Source organism: Erythrolamprus reginae, chromosome 7 (assembly GCF_031021105.1).
Source record: "Erythrolamprus reginae isolate rEryReg1 chromosome 7, rEryReg1.hap1, whole genome shotgun sequence".
Classification (NCBI taxonomy): Eukaryota; Metazoa; Chordata; class Lepidosauria; order Squamata; family Dipsadidae; genus Erythrolamprus; species Erythrolamprus reginae.
Genome location: NC_091956.1, coordinates 41336452 through 41353790, shown reverse-complemented (window position 1 = coordinate 41353790; position 17339 = coordinate 41336452). Strand labels below are relative to the sequence as shown.

Below are 17339 nucleotides of genomic sequence, written 5' to 3'. Positions count from 1 at the left end.
CACTCTGAGTAAAGTTGCCTCAGCTTGGGAATTCCGCAGCTGGTGCCCTCTGCTTGGAGCGCCTTCGCCGACCGCTGTGCCCCGAAGGTGGGAGATTGGGGTAGGGGCTGATGGAGCCAAGCCCCATCCCAGCGGATGATCAAAGCCACCCCATGGGCTCCTCCACCGGATGGATGTGTTGAGGGGACGCCCACCCGCTTCTCCGAAGCTGCTGCCGCATGCCCCGCCTCACCTGCCCATTGGCAGGCGTCCCTGCTAGCATCGCCCCAGTTCAGATGCCTGTCTCGGAAGCCCAGAATCTGTGCGCAAGGCTGGAAAATGATTCCCCCTCAGGACCAGCTTTGGCACACAGCCCTCTAGTCCGGGAGCTGCCTTTCCAGATGACCAAGCTTCTCCGGCACAAGCAGATGGAAGGAGACAGCTTACTTCGCCCAGCGAGGGAAAGAGGCAGGTTGGTGCTGGAGGAGGAGGAAGAGCTGTGGCTCTAGCCACAGATTGCTTTCCCTTTACCTGCCAGGCAGGCCTGGGATCTCTGCTGACCCCTTGGGGCGGCACAGCTGTGTCTTTCAAGAGTTTCTCCTCGCATCTTGGGGGGAAGCAACTACAATACCCGCCTTCATTGGATCAGGCAGGTGTTTTATTTCCCTGAAGTTTTGGGGCGGGAGGGGAGTCATTATTTCTCTGCAACTCTCCACCCATCCCCATTTTCTTTCCCTTTTTGGGAAACTTTTTCATGTGGGAGGAAAAGTGAGCTACATGTGCACACACACTTTGGCAACGTTTCCCAACCTCAGCAAGCGACGTGTGTTTGTGTATGTAGCTCACTTTTCCTCCTGCATGAAAAAATTTCCCAGGAGGGCCAAGAAAGTGGAGGGGGGCAGAGGGTTGCAGAGAAATATGGCTCCCCTCCCCCGCCAAAACTTTGGGGAAATAAAATGCCTGCCTGATCAGTATTGTAGTTGCTTCCCTCCAAAATGCGAGGAGAAACTCTGGAAAGATCTTTTTTTTTTCTTTTTGGCACCCTTCTCACCTGGAAAAGGGCAGCACTGCAGCTGAAACTCAACCTTGGAGGAAGTTCAGTAAGCAAAACGGAGTGGGGGGGGCAGCATTTTTTCAGTGTCCTCAGTGTCCCATAATAAATCCATCCCGGTCTTTAATGCTAAAAAATCCAGGACAACAAGTTTTCCTGTGTGTGGGAACACTGCCTCGGGGAGAGCGATATTTTATTTTCGGTTTGCACAACTGAAGAATATGGATCAGCTGGAATTTCTACCCAGTCTGGTCAGAATTTTTGACCTTCTAGTATCCAGTTCATAACAAGAGAAAAAGTATACTGTACATAGTTGTAAAAAGTATTCTGCTACACTGGTATTTCATTAAACAGTATAATACTACACTACACCATTTGGTTCAGAATATTTTTTTCCTTGTTTTCCTCCTCTAAAATCTAGGTGCGTCATACACCAAAAAATACAGTAATCTATCTTTAACTAGATTAGTTCTTTTTTTAAAAAGTGCTTTGGAATAAAACTACAGCTTTTAGTGCAACCTGGCCATCAATAAAGTGACCATTCCACCTTGTCTTATGGGTCAGCTTTGCTTTAAGAAGTGTGTTTTAATCAAAATACTCCATCTTGCTGATGTCAGTGGATTTGTATTGTTGCAAATATTATTTCCTACCTGAACACATTACTTATTTGTAATCTTATTGAGAATTATTTAAAATAAGGATCAGCAGAACAAACATTCCAGCAAACTATCTTTTCATCTGCTGCTCATCCTCCTCTTTTTGGTTCTTCAGATGGGCAACTTTGGAGAGGGGCGGCATACAAATCTAATAAATAATAATAATAATAATAATAATAATTATTATTATTATTATTATTATTATTATTATTAACTTGACATTTGGTACACTTTAGATCTGTAGAGATTGAATTTCTTGGAATGTAAAGAGGCAATCTAAAGATGGATCGTTTACATGTTGGCACTTTCTCTATTGATCTGCTTTTAGGAGGAGATACATTTTCCCTAACCGCTGCTCAATTTATTTATGATATCTGAGAATTTAAAAAAAATTCAGCAATTACAAAAATGTACATGTAAATGCCTTGTTTTCATTCACTCTTAAGAAAGTAGACTGAAAAGTAAAGGCATGTGGGCATTTATTGTTTTGGAACTACTGTATGTGCCGCTATTGGTGTTATCATCATATAGCCAAGATTTTTGAGGTCTACTAATTCTAATACATTTCCTTTAAAAATCCTGTACTTTTTATTAATGTGGAGTTAACATTTTGGACCACTAATAGTATCTGAGCTCAAATAATACTATTTTAACCTTTTAGTAAAGTATTCTAAGACTAGAATACTTTTTAATTCAACTGTTTTCATTTGTGCCTGCCCAAATTTTAAGCTTATCTTAACCATTATTATAGATGTTACTGCCTTTAGCAGTTTGTGTTTGCAAATTCCTGCTGCATTTGATTTTTTTCTGTTAGTTTTTCTTTGCAGTATATTTGAAAGAAAAGGTAAAAATGCATATTATAAATAAAAATACATGCATTTTCTTAGTGTAGCAAAGCATGCAAAAAATATACAACTTCACATCTTAATATAGCTGAAAAGGATTAATATGTTCAGTGTCCTTGAATCCAAACATCTTTACAGGGTGTATATCTTTTATGTTAGTTGAGACTGAATCTTTTTTAAAAAAAATTATGGTCAAAGTTAAGAGTCATAATCAAATTAGGCTTTACTGCCTAATCATATGTAAAATAAGTTGTAGAAAACTATCAGCCAGCATTAATATTGTGATTTCATGGGATACATTTGACTAGAGTCCTTAGACTAGGTGTTACTTAAATTGTACATCTTATTTAACTGAAATTATGTCAATAATGTTTTAGATTATTATAATTTTAAATTGTTTTGAACTATATACACACATGAACATTCTATTAAATTTTCATTGTTTTCTAATTGTCAGAAAAAATAGAAAACAAACCAAGTGCTCTTCAGTCAATGTTCATTTCAATCAAAGAAGAAGAAAGTGAAATATTTTGCAGAAAAAAATATTTGTTTCTGCTATATTGCAGAAATCACAGTAATCTTTGAGTTATGTATGTATATATGGCATTGGACCAGAATACCTCCGGAACCGCCTACTACCGCACGAATCCCAGCGGCCGATAAGGTCCCACAGAGTTGGCCTTCTCCGGGTCCCGTCGACTAAACAATGTAGTCTGGCGGGCCCCAGGGGAAGAGCCTTCTCTGTGGCGGCCCCGGCCCTCTGGAATCAACTCCCCCCGGAGATTAGAACTGCTCCCACCCTCCTTGTCTTCCGTAAACTACTTAAGACCCATCTATACCGCCAGGCATGGGGGATTTGAGACACCTTTCCCCCAGGCTTATTATAATTTATGTTTGGTATGTATGTGCTGTTTGGTTTTTTAAATTGATAGGGTTTTAGTTTTTTTCTTAATATTAGATTTGTGCCTGTACAATATTGTTTTATCACTTGTTGTGAGCCGCCCCGAGTCTTCGGAGAGGGGCGGCATACAAATCTAAATTATTATTATTATTATTATTATTATTATTATTATTATTATTATTATTATTATTATTATTATTATTATTGGAGCTTGCCAATTACATTCGTAACCCAAGGATTCCTAGGAGTGACTTGGTCACAATCACTCCCTCCTTTTGCTCGTGCATTTGCTCATCGAATGTGCTGATCGTTAACATGAGGTATATCAGGATGGGGAAGGCCAAGGGTGGCCTAGTAATGGAACATGCAACCTGCTTTAGACTCTCCCAACCCAATGACATACCTTATTCTCCCTCACCTGGGGTCCCCACAAGTACTGCCCCCCGCATCCTGCTGTGCCAGGTTACTTACCTTATGAAGATCTGTCTCCTCTCCAGTTTCTCTTTTTCTTTGCGTGCTTCCTCCTTTCTCATTGCCAAAGCACTTGAGGTGGCCTTCAGTGGTGCTGAAGGAGGTCTTTGGTGATAAAATGTAGGCCCGGAGGGATCTGAATGCTCCTCCAAGTCTCCTTTATCGCCGCCAAAGCACTTGAGGAGGCCTTTGGCGACGAAAAAGGCCTGGAGGGATGCACATGCCTCTTTGGGCCCCCTTACTTGTTGTCAAAGTGCTGAGAATGGAAGCTGGGAGGGACATACACACTCTTTTTCTCAGCAAAGTGCTTGAGAATTGCATCCCTGTAGGCTTCTGCAGCCCTTTGTAAAAAATCTTTGCTGGTAGGAACAGACCTTTGGAGGGATGTGCCCACCCGCCCAAGATCTACTGGTGCCAACAAAGGCATTTTGCAAAAAGTTGCCAAAGCCTACAGGCAATGTTCCCTCTAATTTTTTTTCAGTGTGGGCGGAAAAGTATAGTGTCTGAGCAGCAGTCCCCTTGGGACTGGGTGGCATATTAAAACTAAATCAACCAGCAAAACCAAAAACATAACTATTACTTAAAACAGGTGAGGGCTGGGGGTTTTTTTCTCTGTTATTATTTAAGTGCTTTTACCATATGCTTTAAATCAAGAGTCACTTCTCTCTCTGTTTCTCTCTCTTTCCTGTCATTCTCTGCCTCAATCATTTTCTCATTTCTCTTTTCTCCCCTTTTTTATGATTTCTCTCTATCTCTTCCTTCCACTCTTCTCTCTCTCTTGCTTTCTCTGTCTCTCTCTCTCTTGCTTTCTTCCTCTCTCTCACTCTTTTCCTTCCTCTCTCATCTCTCTTTTTCTTTCTCGCTCTGTCTCTCTCCCCCTCTTGCTCTCTCTTTTTCTCACTTTCTCTCTTGTTTTCTTTCTCTCTCTCTTGCTTTCTCTCTCACTCTTTCTCTCTTGTTTTCTTTCTCACCCTCTTTCTCTTGTTCTCTCTCTCTTGCTATCTCTTTCTCTCCCCCCTTTCTCTCTCTCTTTCTCACTTTCTCTCTATCTTGCTGTCTGTTGCTCTCACTCTCTCGTTCTCTCGCCGTTCTTCTCACAGCAGAGGCTGGCGAAGGTGATATTAAATGTCGGGGACGCGCGGGCGGTTGCGCGCGCTCCCCATTCCCCTGCCAGCCCACCCAGAACATTCAAAATAAGAAAAGCCTTCGCCGGCGAAGGTTTTTCTTATTTTGAATGTTCCAAGCGGGCTTGCAGGGGGATAGGGAGCGCGCGCAACCGCCCCCGCGCCCCCGACATTGAATATCACCTTCGCCGGCCTCCACTGTGGGAATGCCTGCCCCGCCTCTCCTGCAACTCTCTTGCTGAGAGCCCGGGACGAAAGTGCTCTCGGCAAAGGGACTGTGAGACGGGCAGGGCGTGCATTCCTGGTGCGGGAGGAGCCGCACCCAAAGGCAGGAGGCGGTGGAGGAGCAGAGGGCGGATCGGGCGGGCGGGGGGCAGCGCCGAAAGGCTGAGCGGGCCGGAGGTACCGTGGGGAGGCAGGGACGGCCGCAGCTCCCTTCCCTTCTACTGCCGGCGCCTCCCTGCCCCCCCCCCCCGCGGGCTGGCAGGGGGATGGGGAGTGCGCACCCGTGAAAAAGGGTGTGCGGGGGGTATTTTGGGGGGCGCACGCGCATGCGCACAGCTTACAGGGAACAGTGCCTACAGGAATGCAATTTCCCTGTAGACTTCGGCAAGGAAGGGAAGTCCTGAAGGACCTAAGTCTTCCATTTGCAAACATTCAGGCCTCAATTCATAGAAAACAGAGGCCTAAAGTAGTGCGAGATTACACAAGATCAGTATTCTATCCATCCATCTATCTGTCTGTCTATCAGCCTATCTATCTATCCATTTATTTATTTTATTGATTTATTGATTTATTGATTTCTATGCTGCCCCTCTCAGAGGATACTCCCCCTTGCGCTACTGATCTTGTGTGATCTCGTGGTACATTAGGCCTCTGTTCTCAGTGAATACACTAAAGACCTGAAGCAACGAAGTAGACAAAGAAACCATGATATATCTTTGCAAGGTAAGTGAGTCTTGAGAGGAGGAGTTCCTATGAACACCTGGGCTGGGCTGGGGGTGGAGAAAAGGCAGGGGGAATGTTGCAGTACCTCTGCAACATTCGTAAGTGTGAACAACGGCCATAGTGCTGCAATATTTGTAATTTCGGGACTGGTTTGTAAGTACTTGGGGGAGAGGTTAGGTCATAGGTTCGAACAATTGCTAAGTGAACTGTCACTTGAGGATTATATGTTGTTATGATCATTATTGTAAAAAATAGAATATAACTTTTACCTTGAATTTTCATTTGGTAATAGCAGGAATTAACAATAATGGAAACTTATTAAATTGTGACTTAATACAACATTCTAATCCATTATTAATATTTGACATTTTACTGAGATTGTTCAAAATTTTCTGCTTTAATAAATATTCTTGAAATTAAGTTATCATCTTTGTCACCAAAGAGCCACTTTGAAAAATAAAAAATATTCTCAGCTATGGGATGTTTTTGTAGGGATCTCTGCTCCATTGGATAAGAGCCATTTTTCATTTTGTGGCTATTGTTCAATTTGAGTTCTCAATGTGTAATGCTGGTGGTTGTGAAAGATATCTAGTTACAATTATATTTATCAATGCTTCTGTTCTGTGATACATTGTTCCACATTAGCTGAACAGTACATTTTGAAACATTCCCGTTGTAATATTCCCACAAATATAATCTTAAATCTTTTTAATTTTTAAATCTTGGAATTTTATTTTACTGTCCAGAGGTTTTTTAATATCGTTGAAAAATAACACAATACCGTTCTAATCTAATTCAGACACTAATGTGATGCTGCTGGATAGCGTTTATCTACTTAGGGCAGTCCTGCTGCTAGCAAGAATAAAAAAAGTCAAAAGAGCAACATTCGTAGGCATCTGCAGTCTTCAGAGACCAACTGAATTTTTTTCAAAAGTTGTGGAGGTTTGCAATAACAGTACTGGCATCATCCTTAAATTGCACAACACAAGCCATAAAGATTAATAACAGAAATTGATGTAGAAACATAGAAGATTGATGGCAGAAAAAGACCTCATGGTCCATCTAGTCTGCCCTTATACTATTTCTTGTATTTTATCTTAGGATGGATATATGTTTATCCCAGGCATGTTTAAATTCAGTTACTGTGGATTTACCAACTACGTCTGCTGGAAGTTTGTTCCAAGCATCTACTACTCTTTCAGTAAAATAATATTTTCTCATGTTACTTCTAATCTTTCCCCCAAGTAACCTCAGATTGTGCCCCCTTGTTCTTGTCTTCACCTTCCTATTAAAACACTTCTCTCCTGAATCTTATTTAACCCTTTAACATATTTAAATGTTTCAATCATGTCCCCCCTTTCCCTTCTGTCCTCCAGACTATACAGAATGAGTTCATTAAGTCTTTCCTGATAGGTTTTATGCTTAAGACCTTCCACCATTTTTATAGCCCGTCTTTGGACCCATTCAATTTCATCAATATCTTTGTAGATGAGGTCTCCAGAACTGAACACAGTATTTCAAATGTGGTCTCACCAGCGCTCTATCCAGCGGGATCACAATCTCCCTCTTCCTGCTTGTTATACCTCTAGCTATGCAGCCAAGCATTCTACCTGCTTTCCCTACCACCTGACTGTTCACCCATTTTGAGACTGTCAGAAATCACTACTCCTAAATCCTTCTCTTCTGAAGTTTTTGCTAACACAGAACTGCCAATACAATACTCAGATTGAGGTAGTGGTAGGGGTAGTGATTTCTTTTGCCCAAGTGCACTATTTTACATTTGGAAACATTAAACTGCAGTTTCCATTGCTTTGACCACTTATCTAGTAAAGCTAAATCATTTGGCATATTACAGACACCTCCAGGAATATCAACCCTATTGCACACTTTAGAGTCATTGGCAAATAGGCAGACTTTCCCTACCAAACCTTCCCCTATGTCGCTCACAAACATATTTAAAAGAATAGGACCCAGAACAGACCCTTGTGGCACACCACTTGTAACCTGTCTCTGTTCAGAATACTCGCCATTCACAACAACCCTCTGATATCTATGCTTCAGCCAACTGCAAATCCACTGAACTATCCAGGGGTTAAGTCCAATCTTCACTAACTTATCTATCAGCTCTTTATGTGGAACCATATCAAAGGCTTTGCTGAAGTCCAGATAGGTTCCACATAAAGAGCTGATAGATACGTTAATGAAGATTGGACTTAATCCCTGGATAGTTCAGTGGATTTGCAGTTGGCTGCAACCCACGGCACCACCTTCATCCAACACCTTTGTGACCTAGTCAAAGAAATAAATGAGATTAGTCTGACATGATTTGCCCTCAATAAAGCCATGCTGACTTGGGTCCAATAAGTTATTGGTTTTTAGGTGCTGATTTATCTTCTTTTTGAGTAGAGTCTCCATACTTTTAACTATAACTGATGTCAAGCTAACTGGCCTGTAGTTACTAGCTTCTTCTCTACTGCCCTTCTTGTGGATAGGCACAACATTGGCCATTCTCCAATCATCAGGAACATCTGTTAAAAGGGATTGGTTAAACAAATTAGTCAGGGGGGTGGCAATCACATATCTGAGTTCTATAAGAACTCTGGGGTGCATGTTATCTGGACCCATTGCCTTATTTGTCTTTAATCGTTCAAGTTCTTCTAAGACATTGACCTCTGAGATCACTGGAGCTGAATCCCTTCAGCTGGAAGCAATGCTATATCCACCCATAGTATTATATTGTAAGCTGTCTTCTGAGAAAACTGAACAGAAGTAGCTATTCAAATGGTCAACCACCTCCTTATTCCCATCAATGTATGTATTATCTCCAGTACTAAGCTTTGCGATGCTGCAGTTTTTCTTCTTCCTGTCACTAATGTATCTGAAAAAGGTTTTATCCCCCTTCTTCACAGATCAGGCAATTTCTTCCTCTTTTGAGGCTTTAGCAGCATATATTATCTGTTTCGCCTCCTGTCTCATTTTATATACCTCTCTGTCAGCTATACTTTCAAACTCTTTATATCTCCTATAGGCAGACTTTTTTTCATTGACTGTAGCCCTTACATCATTACTAAACCATAGTGGTTTCTTCTTCCTTTTACCTTTACTTATTTGCCTTGCATACAGTCCAGTGGCTTTTAAGATGGCCTTTTTAAATACAGTCCACTGGGTGCTTGCTCCTGCCGTTTTATCCCTGCCCTTTAATTCATTATATATTCCCCTCATTTTATTGAAATTTGTTTTTCTGAAATCCAATACTTTGGTTGTAGTATAGGATTGCTCATAATTGGTTTTTACATCAAACCACAAACATAGGTGGTCACTGCAACCTAAGTTTTCTCCCACCTTAACCTTTGAAATCCAATTCCCATTCATAAAAACTAAATCTAGAATATTCTCCCCTCTAGTTGGTGTCTTAACCAACTGTGCCAGAGCTGCTCCTGTAAGGGCCTCTACTATATTCTTGCTTTTGCATGTAAGGACACTAGGGATATTCCAGTTAACATCAGGCATGTTGAAATCACCCATAATCACAATACTCCCTTTACTGCCATTTGGGTAATTTCATCCACCATCTTGTTGTCATAATCCTCAGATTGCCCTGGAGGCCTATAGATCACCCCAAATCTAATGACAGAACCTCTTTAGTTTGCATGCAAACCCAGAGAGCCTCCAGCTCTTTACATGTATTTTGAATTAGTGTTGCTTTTAGACTTTCCTTAACATAAATGGCTAATCCACCTCCCCTTCTCTCTACTCTATCCTTGCTATACAATGCATATCCTGGTATGGATATTTCCCAATCATTGAAGTCCTTACACCATGTCTCAGTTATGGCAACCAGATCCAAATTATCTCTAGATATTATGGCTATTAACTCACAGAACTTTTTGCTCAAGCTTCAAGCATTTGTGCACATTACCTGAAGAACATCATTATCATTATTTGTTTCTCCCTTATCCTCAACAACTACATCTATTTCATTTACAGCGCCCTTTTCATAATTCCAACAAACTGATTTATCCTCGTAGTCCAGGGACAGCAATCATCCAGAAATCATTACATCTCTGGCCCCTTTCCCTAGTTTAAATGCCTGTCCAAAAAAGTTCTGATCTCTTCACCAAGAACCTGGGTACCTCTGTATGATGGATGCAAACCATCCCTCTTAAACAACTCCCTATTAGACCTTCTACTAACGTCATGACTAACATATCCAAAACCTTCAGCTTTACACCACTGCCTTAACCACTCATTAAACTGTGCAATACAAGTTGTTTTATCCTACTGACCATAAAGCAGTAACACCTCTGAGAAAGTCACTGAATCAGTTAATCTGCCCAGCTCCACACTAAGACATTGGAAATCTCTTTTTACTTGATTAACATTTCTCTGGGACAAATCATTTGTGCCAAGATGCACTACCACATCAATGTTATTATCTTTACTTACAGCCTTCACAATATTTGTAATCCGCCTCCTGTCCCTGCTGGCAGTGGCCCCTGGGAGACACTTCATTACCCTCAGCACATCCTTACTCTGTCCCAAATCAACACCTCTAACAATCAAGTCACCCACAAGAAAATCCATCCTCTTTTTATTTCCACTAACTAAATAGTGTTTGTTAACACTATGCATTTGAATGTATAGCATGAGAGTGTCTTAGTAGTTGGCCATTGTCATTTTGTTGTTGGTAATAGTATGTTTTTTACTCTTTCATGTTTCATTTTTTATAATAGGGGATGGAGTGCTAGATCTCTCTACAAAGAAAACAAACTTGGAACAGTCACAGTATGATGGGTCGTGCTCTGGAAATTCATTGTCTGGGTAAGCATAATAAGCATTACTTTGCTTTATTTTAAAGGGAGTAAGTGGAAGTAAGACAAATGTGAAGATTTATTTTGGAATTGGCTTATATAAAATGTATGTTGACACAGTCCTCTTCTTTGCTTATGCCAGGGTATCACTCATAATTGTATGTTTGTGTATAACTCATATAATTCATTTTATGTTTTTCACTTTTTTCTGTTAAAGAAAAGTTATCAGAACAATCACCAAACTTTAGTTCATGTTCCTAAAAATAAAATAAAATGCTTATGTACATAATGCAATTAGGAAACTAAATAATAGAATCAAATCTATTTGAAATGAGTTTAAACCTTTACCATTGGAAAAAGACAAATATTTTACATTTTAATAGATTTTGACTGTTAGAAGAAAATTAAAGAACTACAATTTAGTACCCCCAAAAAAGAGTGCTCTTGCATTTTTATTTTAATATAGTATGTGATATCATGCTACCAAGATACCATTTATGGATGGTTAATATGCTGCTGTGATAAATATGTACTGAAATTACATTGAAGTAATGTTATAATTCTGACATCTTTCCAGTCATAACAGTCACTTATCATTTGTGTAATAGAATTATTTCTTTGGGAAAAAAGCCCCCAGAAAAACTGCTTGCATTAAGTATCTTTCTATCTCCCTGTCCCCCTACTAGTCTCACACATTACTAGAAGTTAGAAGTAGTATTTAGGACTTTTAATTGCATTTTTACAAAAGTTAGATATGTTAAAGTTCTTTTTTAATAGTTATAAACAACATAAGGGGGTTGACTCTTTTATTACTTGTTTAGCGGTAACGTCACGTTTCTACTAACAAAACTCCTTTAGGATGGGGACATTCAATGGATGTTAGATTGTGAAAAGAGAAGTTTTAAGTGTTACTCTGCGAGCATCTGTCAAAGGGGAATTGAAAACAGATGACAAAGTTATCAAATCCTGAGCTAGGATTTAAAGTTCTTGGAAGGGCTGCTCTAGAAGCTGGGCTATCATTTTCTCACATGGTCCTACCAGAACTCTAACATTTGCTATGGTAATCAATAGCTACCACAACTCAAAGCCTTAAAAGTGTGAGAAGCAGTGATGTTACCTAAGCAAGGAGTATAATAAAGGAGTGGACCCTTCCCTTCCATAGCTGTGTGAGAGTCTCTCATGCATCAGTTCACCATCGTTTCATTCCATCCATCCAGGAGACTCCACAGAAACAGAGAGGACTTTGTGGAAAGAAGTGCTGAGTTTGCAGATGGTTTGCTCTCAAAAGCCTTGAAAGACGTTCAGTCTGGAGCACTGGACATTAATAAAGCAGGCATCCTTTATGGCATACCTCAAAAAACTTTACTTCTCCACTTAGAAGCCTTACCAGCAGGAAATCCTGCACTCTTTAAAAACAAAACTCGAGATTTCAAGGACATCTGTTCTTACAAAGACAGTCCAGAGCCCTATGCCATGCTGCAAAAAGTAGCCTTTTGGGCAAAAGCTCAAGCAGAGTGCACAGAAAAAAATAAACTTAGTCTACTTGAAACCTCAGAATTAAGATTCCCAACAGCTTCCAATTACCTCCACCAGTTAACTTTGCAAAGAATGGTCACTCAGTTTAAAGAAAAAAATGAAAGTGTACAATATGAAATCTCATCTCCAGCTGTGCAATTAAAAATTCCTCAGCTGAGAATCAGTGCTATTCCCAAACAGCATGAGAATGCTGGACTTCTGGATGTCATGTACCATGTTTCCAAAACCTCATCAGTCTTAGAAGGATCAGCTCTTCAAAAACTGAAAACTATATTTCCCAAACAGAACAAACTGGAATGTTCTGCATCTGTAACTCCTTCAAGTCTGGACACCTATTTTCTGCATGGGGACCTTTCTCCTTTGTGTCTTAATACTAAGAACGGCATTGTTGATGGTACCTCCGAATCCACAGAAGACAGCTTAGACCGTAAGGATAACAAACAACCAAGGAAAAAACGTGGTCGTTACCGGCAATATGATCATGAAATAATGGAGGAAGCTATTGCAATGGTAATGAGCGGGAAAATGAGCGTTTCCAAAGCACAAGGGATCTATGGGGTACCTCACAGCACTTTAGAATACAAAGTTAAAGAAAGGTCTGGAACTTTGAAGACACCACCGAAGAAGAAGCTCCGATTACCAGACACTGGGATGTTTAATATCACTGATTCAGGGACTGGCTCCTGCAAAAACAGCAGCAAGCCTATGTAATTAATTTGTTAGAAACACTGTTTGTTTGTTTGTTTGTTTGTTTGTTTGTTTGTTTGTTTGTGTGTATGTGTGTTTGTGTGACTGTGCAGATGTAAGCATATATGCAGGAGAATCAAATGTTCACTTAGGAGAAATGAAATTTTGCAGTTCAGAAACCACATACATGCCTTTTTGAAGAATAATTTCATTCAGGGTTTTCACTGTGGACAATATGATAGAATTGATCACAATTGTGATACTTTGTATTTAATATAATTCTTGTAGAAATAAGTGAAAAGGATTCAGGTTTTATTTAGTTGTCAGCATAAAATGTTGGGAACAACTTCTATTTGTTATGTGAAATATTACTTTTTACTGATGAAGATTGACCTTAGCTCAGTAATCCATCCTATTAAGGAAATATACAATTTGTGTTTTTAGGGCATTTATCCTCTCAAAATATTTTCAGAACTTGCTAGCAACTGAAAATAAGCAAATCAAGGGAAGAGGACAGTTCTAGTTTCTTACTGGGGAAACTGATATGAAGTATTAGTTAAAATCAGACAATGGAAAAGTTAGTACATTATAGCATAACATTGGATATAAAGTAAATATTTCATTTTTAAAAGCATGTTAGCAACAAAATTGGATTATTAAAATATTGTTGGTTTATCAAGAAATTGGTGTTTACAAAATATATGCTTGTAAAAACTGACAAATTTAGTTATAGCTAACTATGTAGATAACTATGAAATGAGATGGAATACTAAAGGCATACATAAAATGATTTTCCTTTAGTATGGAAAATAAGCTAACTTATAAGGGTTGAAGAGAAAAGTGAGAATGCATATCAGAGCATGTTTCATAATGTGCACGGAATGAACTTGAAAATGGTTACATTGATTTAAGTGTGCTAGTAGTTAGTTGGTTTTATGACTACTTATATTTATTTAAGGATTGTTTAACACTCCTACTTAAAAACCTCACGATAACAGTAACGTTTTTGCTGCTGTGACATTTCAAACCTTTTTCAGTTTATCAAAATGAATATCAGGTTTTCATTTTGATGGGCCGATACATCATCATTTTGCTAATAACCAAATCTTGCAGTTCAGGGTCTTAATAGAATTACCGATTTAAAAAACAGTAAAAACTGTTTTGAACTTTCAGTAATAGAAATTCTTTGTATATTTACTAGTTGGAAGCTGGGCATTTCATTTTATTTATTTTATAATATAAGAACCCCCTTCTGAAGGTGTGGGAGTGGGTGGGTATATAACCTCAGAGGACAGATCTTTATATTACAGTTTTTGAATGATCTTCAGATAACTCATAATTGGAAATGATCCTTCTCACATAGAAAATCCAGTAGGGTTCAGAAAGAAATATGCTCACCTTACAAATGTGCTAACAGACCTTAAAGCTTCAAGGGGATTAAAAGATTTGCATGCTTTTCTTGTATTCCTAGGCAATTGCACTAGTTACTAAAATTATATAAGCTCTGGCATTTGTGTTATCTTTATCAGGGTGAGAGTTCAAAACTTGCAGTTACTGACTGAAAGATTTCTCAATGCATCTTTAGTTAGGAAGCAAAGGGAAGAATGAATTTCTCTGGAGCTCTACAGCAGTGTCACTGTTGGTAAGCAATTGCTTGCTAGAAGGACCATACTCATTTGATTTTATATATTACATAACTTTATAGTTTCCTACCATTTCTACATATGAGTGAAGACATCAATTTTTCTTTGAAAAAACTAGATTTTTATGGGGAAAATTAATATTTCCAAAATTGTTCTTTTTCCCATGTATGGGTGACTGAATATGTTTAATATAAGAATTCATTCTTTAAATTCTGTGAATTGTACTGTCTATAGTATATTCACATTTGATACTTTTTGAAGATGTCATTCAACTTCGTAATTTCAGAATAGACTAAGAAGAGATGTGACCCCTAATAAGTTGGGGTTACTTACAAATAAAAGCAACACAACCATGTGTTCAGTTCATTGAGAATTTACATGATCTGTGCTGAATTTTCTTCAGCTCAACTGCATGGGAAGCAAGCTCAAAATTAAAAGTCATACCACACATGAGATTAACATTTGTCAAGGTCATCTTTAATTTTAAAGAACTAAGCCATATGTTCATCAGGTTTAAGATTATTCATTAATAATATATTTCCTCAATACAAAATAATATTTCAGGTTTATTTGGAGGACTGCTAGGACCTATAGTTCATTGCTTAATGTGTGAACTTGGGATATAAAGCTTTTACATCCAACCTCCCGTTGCAACTCCTTACTTCCCCCTGGCTTATTCCTGAAGTTTATGAGATAATGGTAGGATAAGCAGGGAAGGAGGAAGAATACACCCATTCAGGACTGGGACTTTCTTGTTCCAGCCTGTTTTTTAAATGTTTTAGACAATTTTAAATTCATGTCTCTATCAAAGACAAATTGCAGTACTCCTTTTAATATCATTTAAATGGTGGCCTGACCAAAAAGTAACATGATTCATAAAATCAGGGATCATTTTGCTATTGACTTTAAATGTGGTAGTTTTGTATGTAATGTTATAATTAATTTTCAGCATTTTCATACTTGTATTTATTTTTGGCCAGAAATAGTATATTAAAATATTTTTTGATAGTTTGTAGATGATGTTCAACCTGTAAATTTTAAAAAGAAATAGTAATTATTTGTAATGAATAGGCTGAATCTTTGATTATACAAGTGAGGAAAGGCAGGGAAATACATAAACTCTCCCTTCATCCACCCCATTGTATCCATTCAAAAGGCTATTTAAATTATAATTTTAAACTTCTTTTAAAATTCAGTTACCAGTCACTACTTAGAAATTGACAAGTTTCTGAAAATTCATATTTCAGTAGACTTTTAAATGAAGATGAAGGCAGGCCTTCTTGCTTTCTACTTATTTGAATGTTTCTCAAGTATTTTATATTAAAAAGAAAAAAAACAGTGCCTCTGTTTTTAGAACTACTGCTCAGTAAATGAAACCATTTCTGGTAGCTAATGACTATTTTATATTAAATTACATTGTATAATAACTTTAGTGAGACTGATTTTTTTAGTTGTTTACAGTACACACACTTGTATTTGTGTTTTGTTTTTGTTTTAAATTGCAGTATTTTCATTGTTGCAGTAATTTAGTAAAACTCTGTGGCTGCCTTGATTTTTGACAAATTTTGTTAATAACTGATATCTAGGCAATTAGTTCTATTTATGCATAAATCAATTGCACTATAATTCATGAATTATTTATTACAATATTTTCTAATGAATTCCATGTATTTGTCTTATGTTGTACATGTACTGTAATTCTGTTTCCTCTTTGTGTTATATTTTCAGATCTGATTGTATGAATTTGTTAATATGTTTCTATGTTGTAATTTTTAGTAAAGCACTTCAATGCTTTTGCACATAAATTTACAACACTGATGTGTGATTGATTCGTCATTCAGTAAAAGAAAAATGCTTTATGTTGACTTACTTTATTTACTCTATGGGCCTAATTTTGTTGGTAAAATGGCAGCACAGACTGAACCATAAAGCAAGGCACATTAGATACCAGGAAAGATACTTAATAGATAAAGTGCTGCTCTTTTTCACATCCACATATTTCTTTGTGCAGTAAGACTTCATGATTATACCTTAGTTTGTTAAGTTTAAATAATTGCATTGTAGCATTATAACTAATGCTAATGCTATAATTAATGCTAAACTATGTTCATAAATTTTCATTTGGAGACTGTAGTTCAATTGAGCCTGAATTTCCAGAACTTCAGAATTGTGTGACTTTTATGGTACAAAATATGTTAATAAATACATTCTATTTAATAGCATTTCAATTTTTCTATTGTCATATAGGAGAGGAAAATATTACAAAGTTTGAATTATTGGTACATATATACCATAGTATATGCATGTCTACTAAATGTGTGCACTGAGGATCAGCAACTAAAATAAAGATTGTGAAGGGACAGATTGAAGAGACATATCACTTTCCATACTAAATGCTTCCATACTGTGTGAACAGGGCATTTAAACCTACATATATTTATACATGCAGAGTTAAGAGCAAGATTTATCATTTTTGCCTACAATATATTTGCGAAATAGTTTCATCAGCCTTGCTTTGCAGAACTCTTTATAATCAGTACTTCCATTGCAAAGTAGCTTCCATACTTTATAGATGGAGTTGCCCTTTGAAGGATCACATCATTCAGCTATCTAAATGCCAATTAATTCTCAGATTAGAGTGACTTGTCAGCCTAATGGGTAGAAGCCTGAGATAATTTAGCTGGCGA

General features: G+C 38.0%; 1 protein-coding gene across 7 annotated transcripts in view; it reads left to right on the top strand.

Moving 5' to 3' along the window:
* The window catches only part of LCORL (ligand dependent nuclear receptor corepressor like), a 299948-nt gene that overhangs the window by 132328 nt on the left and 150281 nt on the right, over positions 1-17339 (top strand). For 6 of the 7 annotated variants that reach the window (XR_011559595.1, XM_070757381.1, XM_070757386.1 and 3 more), the window contains exon 6: positions 10709-10796. Coding sequence is in view for 6 of the 7 variants with exons in the window: in XM_070757381.1 (XP_070613482.1) it covers positions 10709-10796 (88 nt within the window). In the remaining variant the exon portion in view is untranslated. Of the gene's footprint in view, positions 1-10708; positions 10797-12003; positions 16467-17339 lie in introns of those variants that run through there. The other variant, XM_070757383.1, reaches the window with a different exon arrangement.